This window comes from Marmota flaviventris, chromosome 5 (genome assembly GCF_047511675.1).
Source record: "Marmota flaviventris isolate mMarFla1 chromosome 5, mMarFla1.hap1, whole genome shotgun sequence".
In the NCBI taxonomy this organism is placed as follows: Eukaryota; Metazoa; Chordata; class Mammalia; order Rodentia; family Sciuridae; genus Marmota; species Marmota flaviventris.
In genome coordinates, this window is record NC_092502.1 from 82,587,833 (window position 1) to 82,597,822 (window position 9,990).

General features: G+C 30.6%; 1 protein-coding gene across 1 annotated transcript in view; it reads left to right on the forward strand.

Moving 5' to 3' along the window:
• Slco4c1 (solute carrier organic anion transporter family member 4C1) overlaps window positions 1-8,710 on the forward strand; it is a 55,917-nt gene extending 47,207 nt beyond the window's left edge. The window contains exons 10-13 of the mRNA XM_027927859.2: window positions 771-961; window positions 4,835-4,899; window positions 6,748-6,885; window positions 8,306-8,710. Coding sequence (XP_027783660.1) covers window positions 771-961; window positions 4,835-4,899; window positions 6,748-6,885; window positions 8,306-8,466 — 555 coding nt within the window. The 3' untranslated portion in view covers window positions 8,467-8,710. The remainder of the gene's footprint in view (window positions 1-770; window positions 962-4,834; window positions 4,900-6,747; window positions 6,886-8,305) is intronic.
• Window positions 8,711-9,990: the final 1,280 nt, after the last annotated feature.

Below are 9,990 nucleotides of genomic sequence, written 5' to 3' on the forward strand. Positions count from 1 at the left end.
CAGATGGTCCCGAGCACCATCATGCATAGCCTAACCAACTTTTTACTTATCTGAATTATTTTTTCTACAAAGGAAAACCATGTGATTTTTTTGATCATGCTAGCTTTTACTATTTCATATTATCATTATATGCATAAGTATATTTCTATACATACTAAGTATATATGTAAAATAGTCTGTAGGATGATGATATTGTCATGTCTATTGTTTTGTTGTCATCAACCTACTGTGTTAGGAAGGATAGTTTTACTTGCACTAAAGTAATTCCAATAAGTTCAAAAAATTACAGTTAGAAGGTTATAATTAAAAGAAGCAAGTTGTTTTTTCCAAATCCTTAGGATGTGTTAGTTATGACACTTGTCACAATTCTAGTGTTTGCTGTTAAACTATTGCAGATAATAAGATTGTTACTATAGTCTTCGCTTTCTGTAGTGGAAAAGAATAAAGTTATTTAAACAATTATGGTCTAATGAAAACCTAAAGTGTGTGAGATCACATAACTGCTATCAATTTGTTTTGTAAGTTATGAGACAGTAGTAAGTTACATATTGAAGTAATGACACAAGTCAAACTACAGATGATTCTACTGCAAATGTATGGTTTGTTTCTACTTAATTTTTTAGGGTTAATTACTCTTTCTCATCATTATTTATTGTATATGGATTAAGACAGTATGCAAAGTTTTGCCAAGTCTAAAGAGATCAGCTTATTTACAATGATAACAATCTATTTTCAGAATAAATACAGTGTTTTATATCTAACTTTTCCAGGTATATTACAACTGTTCCTGTATTGAAAGGAAAGCAGAAATAACACCTATGGCAGATAATTTTGGTTTTGAAGCTAAAGCAGGAAAATGTGAAACTCACTGTGCGAACTTGCCCATATTTCTTGGCATTTTCTTTGTTGCAATTATTTTTACCTTTATGGCTGGTACTCCAATAACTGTGTCCATATTAAGGTATGTATCAGTTGTGAATCTGCATTTTCTGAGGCAACATGTTGAGTTAAAAGAAAAATAGACTCCGTGGCAACTTCAGCCCTTGCAAACTCATTAATTCTGTGGCATTGGAAAAGTAACCTAACAGATCCCCAGATATATGGAGTTTAAATCAGATTGTGTGAAAGCATCTTAACTTTGACTACCTGGGATGTACTTGGTTTTTCTCTGCCTGTTTTTATAAAGCTTCTTTTTGTGTGAGCTGAAGATACATTCAATTCAATTTGGGCATCATGGAAATGAAGAGCACTCCCTGTAAGCCAGAATTAGAAATGACATGCATTCTGCCTTAAACATGAGGTGCTCTGAAAGTAAATTCTCCTGGAGACAGGGCTTCAATAAGGAGCTGGCTGTCACCTGGATGTTTGCTTTTTATGCTTTCAATTGTTCCTTTTTTTTTTTCCATATTGAGCTTTACAAAACTATTTGCTAGCTGCCCTACCTTGGACTCACCAGCCTTTCTGTATTTTTCCTAGCAAGCTGTAGATTTTCTTGTTTCAACATTTTGTTTCATAATAGTCACTTGCTACCTTTTCATGTATTTTTAAAAATATTTTTTTTAGTTGTCAGTGGATCTTTTATTTATTTATATGCAGTGCTGAGGGTCGAAATCAGGGCCTCACACCTGCCAGGCAAGTGCTCTACCACTGAGCCACAATTCCAGCTCCCTCATGTATTTTTTGATGAAAAAATGTTTCTGGATTCTATTCTGAAAACATTAAGTAGTTAACACTACACAACATGAAAATTGGAAGTATTTAAAGAAGAGGAAAATGCTTTTAATTTTTTTTGAAAAATTATAGAAATTACTTTCAACTACTTGTTTTAAAAGACTGGTGGTTGTCTTTTATCTTTCATATGATTTTCTTCTTGTGATCAACATTGTGTCTCTTTAATGTTTGACACTTATGACTTGAAGAATTATTGTTGAGTCAAATGGAGCTTCAGATTCATCCCTGAATCTGTCTCAGATATATACCCTATTCCATAGGTATGATTTCTGTATCAAAGTTAGAAAGGGAATAAGAATTATGTGCTTGCAACTTAAAAATGATAGTAAAAACTCAGCATTTTTTTTTATAAATTTTAGTTTATTTTTTTAAAATTCCAGATTTATTTGATTTAATTGGCAAATGAAATTTGAATATATTTAAGGTGTGTAATACAATATTTTAAAATATATATACACTGAAATGATTATCACAATCAAACACACACACACACACACACACACACACACACATATATATATATATATATATATATATATATATATATATTTATATCATCTTACATAATTATCATTTGTGTGTGTGGTGAGAATGTTTGCCATCTACTTTAATTTTTTTTTCTGTAGATGGACACAATATCTATCTATCTATTTATTTTTATGTGCTGCGGAGGATTGAACCTAGTGGCTCACGATTGCCTTACTGAGGCAAGTCCTCTACCACTGAGCTACAATCCCAGCCCTCCCATCTACTCTTAACATATTTCAAGCATACAATACAGTATTATTAAGTGCAGTCCCCATGCTGTGCATCCCATCTCCAGAACCTGCCCTGAGTAATTGAAACATTTTACCCTTTGACTAACATCACCCCCTTTCCTCACCCTCAGCTTCTGCCAATCATTAATTGTTCCCTATACTTATGTGAAGTTGTTGTTTTTTAAAGTATCCACATATGAATGAGATCATGTAGTATTTTGTCTTTATCTTATTTATTTCCATTAGCATATCTTCAAGTTTCTTCATATTGTAACAAATAGCAAGATTTCCTTTGCTTTATAAGGCTGAATAGTATCATCTGTCACATTTTATTTATCCATTCACTTAGGTTGAATCCATATCTTAGCTATTGGGAATACTTCAATGAACACTGTTGGACATACTTATTTCATTCCCTTTCATATGCAATCAGATGTTAGATTGCTGAATCACATGCTAATTTTAATTTTTGAGGACCCTCTGTATACTACCTTTCATAATGACCATACCAGTGTTCATTCTTTCTAATATATGCTATGTTTCCCTTTTCTCTAAATCTTTGCCAACATTTGTTATCCATTATATATTTTTTATAATATTTACACCAATAGGTGTGAGTTTATTTAATTTATTTAGTTTATTCTGATTTTGATCTACATTTCCCTGATGATTTCTTATGTTGAGACTTTTTTTCATATTCTTGTTGACCATTAGTATATATTCCTTGCAAAATTATATTTTGGTTATTTTTTGAATTGGATTCTCTTTCTAGCTATTTTCTTGTTTTAGTATCTGATTTCCTTTGGATGTTAACCCCTCATGTAATGTATGGTTTGCAGATATTTTTTCAATTCTATAGGTTATCTTTTCACTTTGATTGTGTCCTTTGCAGTGTAGAAACATTTTAGTTTGATATAATCTCATTTATCTATTTTTGCTTTTGTGCCTATGCTTTTGGTTTCATACATTTAAAAATTCACTGACCAGACTAATGCTAAGTAACTGTACTGTTATATGCTATTTTTTTGCTTAAGTTTTAAATATTCAAGTCTTGTGGTTAAGTCTTTAATCCATTTTGAATTGATCTTACTCATGTTACGAGTTAAGGATCCAATTTCATTCTTATTCATGTGAATATTTAGTTTTCACAATGCAATTTATTGAAGAAAATCTTAATTGCCCATAGTATGTTCTTGATACCTCCATCAAAGGTCAATTATATAGATTTACTTTGTGGCTTCCTATTCTGTTCAATTGGTGGGTGGTGTGTGTGTGTGTGTGTGTGTGTGTGTGTATCTTGTATGCCAGAATCATATTTTTTCCTTTGTATATCTTTGTACTATACTCTGAAATTGGTTGGTATGATGCCTTAAGCTTTGTTCTTTTTGTTCAAGATTGATTTAACTATTCTGAATCTTTCTATATGAATATTAGTATTATATTTTCTATTTTTTGTAAATGATGCTATTGGCATTTTGATAGGAATTATATTGAAACTGTAGAATACTTTGAGTAGTAGATATATTTTAACTATTAATTTTTCTAATCCATGAGCATAGGATACCTTTCCATTTATTTGTGTCTTCCTCAATTTCTTTCATTATTTTTTTTATATTTTTAGTGCACAAACTATACTCTTTTGATTACTATTATTCCTACATATTTTTATGCAATTGTAAATGGGATTGATTACTTAGATTTACCTAATTTTTGAATAGTTTATTGTTATTGTATCAGTCCCAGAATTTTACTAAATTCATTTGTTAATTCTAATATTTTTGGTGGAGTCATATATATATATTTTTTTTCACACACATATAAATAATTAATATAAATCATCTGTAAAAAGACAGTTTTAATTCTTTATTCCCAATTTTTATGCCTTTTATTTCTTTTTCTTACCTAAGAACTTTGGTCAGGAATTCAAATACTGTGATAAACAGAAATTGTGATATTATATTCCTATCTCAAAGGAAAGGCTTCCAGTTTCTCACCATTAATTATGATGCTAGCTATAGGTTTTTCATATATGAAAATGTTCCCTCTATACCTAATATTTGAGAGATTAGGTGTAGAGGGAACATTTAAACGTGACTGTTCTCCTTTACCTTTGTTAAAATTCATAGGGTCTGGTGATGTTTTTTAGTGTTATTTAATTCTGATGAAACTTTTCTTCTTTTATAATCCCCGAATGAATAAACTATAAGATCTTTTAAATAACCTGTTTATTTATATGCACATTTACTTTTATATCAAAATGCTAAACTGATATAGATATGAACTTGTTCGAAGAGTGATTATTCTATATAACCTTTTTTGGTCTCACTTGCATTTAATATTTCCAGGTGTGTTAATCAAAATCAACGATCTCTAGCATTAGGAATACAGTTCATGTTACTTCGATTATTAGGTATGTCATTTCATTGGTAATTGTTGGCTATTTTGGTTCATTGATTTTATGAATCTATTTCTATATGGTATATGCCAAGAAAATAATTAAAATAAAGAGGAAAACTATGTAATTGTCATTTAAGAAAGCTATTTTCTAATACTCAGGATGTAACATTAATTATATACCACATGATAGCATGATGACAACTTTTCACAACCCAGGGTTGTTTCCAACCCTGTTGCAAATATAACTTTATAAGATGTATCAAATTTACTTAGAATATAAAATAAAATCTTTAATACATAATTTAATTTATCCCTGTTTTTATCTTTATTTGTGACACTGTTATGATGCATTAACAGTAAAAATTAATGAGTTAAAATATGTCAGTAGCAACAGTGGTGTAGACATTTTTACAAACTAAGAACCGATGGGAGAAATAATATAGTCTAGAGAATTTTCTAAGTTTTTAGATATGGGAATTTGCAGATGTAGGAAGAATAAAAAAGAAATATAATAAACATAATATTGTGATAATTTATTAAAATAAAAATAAAAAGAACATTAGAGATTACCTAAAACAAATTTCTTATTTTTCTGATGAGTAAATTAAGTTTCTGAAGGATTCAGGGTTTTGTCCATAGTTACACAATTAATAATGGAAATGAGACCAGGAAAATGGTCCTTTTTCAGTCAATTGCACTAATATATAAAATTTCAGTTGTTGATAGACTTTTTTTATTTTTTATTTTTTTATATGTGGTGCTGAGAATTGAACCCAGTGCTTCACACATGCTAGGAATGCACTCTACCATTGAGCTACAACCCCAGCCCCAATCAAGTTATTTTTGACTCTATCATGCTACATGTCATGAAAGCACAGAGCAGATATAGCCTGTTTTTTTTCTCAGAAGTACTACTGGAAATCTGACATTTGACTTGTAACTGTTGGAAGTGTCTTGACTACAGTCATCTCTGAGTGTCACTGGAGGATTTGTTCCAAACCCCTGCAGATACCAAAATCACTGGATGCTCAAGTCCCTAATGTAAAATGGCTTAGTATTTTTATATAATTTAGGCATATCCTGTTCTTCCATATAGGTCAATCTGGGCTGCGGCTATAGCTCAGTGGCAAAGCAGTTGCCTAGCATGTGTGAGGCACTGGCTTAGATGCTTAGCACCACATAAAAATATACAAATACATATAGGTCAATCATCTCTAAATTACTTATAATACATAAACAATGTAAATGCTATGTAACAATACGGCTGTTATACTATATTGTTTAAGGAATAGTGACAAAGAAAAACAGTCTGCACGTGTTCAGTATAGATGAATATTTTAAAAAGCATTTTCAACCTATTGTTGGTTGGCTCCAATAATGTGTGTATGTGTGTGTGTGTGTGTGTGTGTAAGAAATACTCATGTTTATTAACATGTTACATATATGAGTGTACTCATACAAATTCATATTAATTTGTATACACAACACATGTATTATAGTTCAACAGACTTACTTTTATATTATGAATAAGCATTTTAATTTTAAAATCTATAATAGCTAATTTCAAATGCATATTCATTAAATTATAAAAACAATGAATTATTAAGTTAAATTTTAATATAATATATGCTTAAGATTTCTGTTAGTATTTTTGAACTGATTACAAATATATAATTAAATATATTTATTTTAAAGTATTTTATCTGTCTTTTTGCCTTGTACATGAAATGATTAACTTTCTCATGGACAATCTAGTGCCCATTTTTATGTATATAAATACACATATAGCTATGTATATTAAAAACTTGTGATTGCTAACTGTAACCTTTACCCTTTTGTATTTTGCCTATAATTCTTCTAGGCACAATACCTGGACCAATTATATTTGGTGTCACGATCGACAGCACATGTATTCTCTGGGATATTAATCAATGTGGAATTAAAGGTGCTTGCTGGATTTATGATAACATAAAGATGGCTCATATGCTAGTAGGTATAGGTAAGTGACTTCTTGAAAACTTTAGAGTAAATATGAAGTAAAAAAAATCTCATTTTTGGTACCGTAAGTCATAGGAGTTATGGAAAGTTCAATGCAAACTGATGGACAATCCTGGAGTCCTGAGCAGAAATCATTTGCTATACTATGTAATGAGAGTCTTTGAAGACAGTCTTCAAGGCTCAGTCTTTTTTTTTTTTTTGAGAGAGAGAGAGAACTTTTAATATTTTATTTTTTTAGTTTTCGGCAGACACAACATCTTTTTTTGTATGTGGTGCTGAGGATCGAACCCAGGCTGCACGCATGCCAGGCGAGCGCGCTACCGCTTGAGCCACATCCCCAGCCCACAAGGCTTAGTCTTAACTAGAAAGTATAATTTTAACTTTCATTACTTCACACATCGTATAATTTTCTTTTTAAATTTTTTTTCACACTTTTTATGGGAGTTTACCCAAAAGATAAAGATAAATTCTGAGAATGATGGTCATCTAGGTGTTCAGCCTTTGGAAAACATAGACCTGCTGTAGGGAAGTGTCCTTTGATTCTGAGACATGTTGTAAGAAATTTTTTATAGTTTATAAGGTTAGCCTTGATGCTTAACCCTATTCACCTTTTATGGTCTGTGATATTTTGGTTAAATAGCAAATGAAAGTTAAGATTAAGGAAGTAGAGTAGCACATGTAATGTGTAGTAGTATGATAAATTTAAAATTTAAATTTCAAAAATAACTCAAGGAATTAGAATATTTAAAAATAGAGAAGTCTAATATATTTGTATATCTATGTAGCTCCTCTTTCTACAAATATAGTAATGGTTGTATCAATGAGCATTCTTGATTTACAAATATACATTTTTAAATAAAATAGTAATGATTAGTAAAAAGAAATCAGCTTCTAGAAAAACTACATGGCAAGATCACATTTAATTTATTCTACTGGCACTTATTAAATGCTTAGTATTATGGTTGGAGCTAGTTTTTCTTTGCCTCATTGATTTCAAAACCAGAGTTCTTTGAAAACAGATCAAAGTTTGTGAAGTAAATCTTAATGTTTCATATTTTTAGGTAATACAGCAGGGTAAATTTGGTTAAGTAGTAAATGTGATATATTTCTGTAGAAGATTTCTCCTAAGAACTCCAAAGGGTTTTTTTTTTTTTTTTTTTTTCCCATTTGAACACGAAAACCCTGCAACTTATTCAAGTTTAAGGATGATATAGGCTATTTTATTTTATCACAGACACTTGGTTACTTATGAATTTCTTAAGATATGATAGTGTGTTGAAGTTGTAAATGGAAAGTGGATTTACTTAATCCTACACAACAATTACTTGACAAGAATGTGCAATCATGACCATGGATACAATAATTACTGTACATTTAAGTAAAGGGCCAAATACATAATTAATTTTTATTTTTCTATTTAGCTGTTACTTGTAAAGTTATCACCATTTTCTTCAATGGATTTGCAATCTTTTTGTATAAACCACCACCACTGAACACAGATGTGTCATTTCAAAATCAGAATGCAGTTGTGACAACGGTTGCAGTAGAAAGGGATCTCAACAAAGCAGGAAATGAAGGGTGAAGAGAAAAAGATTATTTGACAGTTGGAAAATTGACCTCCATTTCTAAGAACACAGTGCCACAGCAGCATTATCTACCGAGTATAGTCAATGGTATTTTAAACACTGATGGTTTATAATCACATGTGTTTGTTGCATATGTATGGACTCTTGATTTTCATACAAGAAACAGACCTGTGCCTTCAAAGCCAACCAAAGCCTCAAAACACACACAGGCTCACTTATTTTTCACTGTCTAGGTATGAAATCTCCAACCAATAGCAAGAAAAATAGCTAAAAATTAGTTTAAAATCCATATTTAAAAAACACCATGATGAAAAGTTTTTATTTTGTTTACAACTTGTTGCATTTTAATTTTTGTCTCTAATAATCTAAGCGTATTTGGAAAACTTGTAATGTAAAAATTTAAACTAATCACTGTTATGTCATTGTTTCTTGGAATTGTGAAAGCCCATGAATTTAAAGGCAGCTTTACAATGTTTGTTTTTAAATTACATATATTAATCTGATCTTTATTTTACTAAAGTTAAGTTGTTGAACTATTTAGAATATAAGTTAGTTACCTTCTTTGTGTCCCAGTATATGAAAAATTTCAACATCAAATATACAAGTTCATTTCAACATAAGATTTCCAGTAGCTGATTTTTTATGTTGCTGATTTTTAATACTTATTTTTTTGTTCTGTGATAGTATTATTCAATTATATATATTTCAGAAGAAAGAACCAGCTTCCACAATGAAAAGTGCCAATTAGACATAAAAAGATTCCTTAATGTGGTATTACTTGTATACAGAATAATTTTTCTTAATTTTAAACCTGATAACCTAGCACATTACTTAGACTACCTACAATATGGCTTTGCACATAGAAGGCATCTATTATTGTTATTTGATTAAAACATTAAACCCTGTTCTTTGCTGCATTTAGTATAAAGGTGAAGTATTTCATAAACCTGATAAAATTATAAATAAACTTCATTTATGTAGGTCATATTTATGTCAAATTTACTCAGAATATAGAAGAACTAGTTCAAATCAACCAAAGCAACTTCTACTATTGTTAAAAATTTTACTGACTAGAAAAGTGTTATCAGATTTCCCCCATCAGAGCCTTCCCCTAGGTTTTTTTTTTTTTTTTTTTTCTCCAAGCAGGGTTTTAGTAGACTGTGATGAGGTTATCACAGAGAGAGTAAAGACCTAGTGGGAAGCCAAGATCAGAAGGACTAGACATTTGCAGAATTTAAGAGATTGGTTGGTGGAAATCTGTGATAGATGAGTATTCAGGATCCTAGGAGCATTCATAAGCTGAAATTCAAGGAGAAGGATGGAGGTGTTATGAAGCAAGCATACCTGGCTATTAGATGGGAGGAGCAGAAGGTCAGGAAGCAGAGGGATAGATAGAGCTGCTTAAACTGGAACATTTAAGCACCCAAAATTAAACCTGGAAAGCCAAAAATTCAGGTATTTGGGAAGTGGGAAATTTCGGCAATCAAATGTGAGAGTTAGGGGAACAAATATGTCATTAC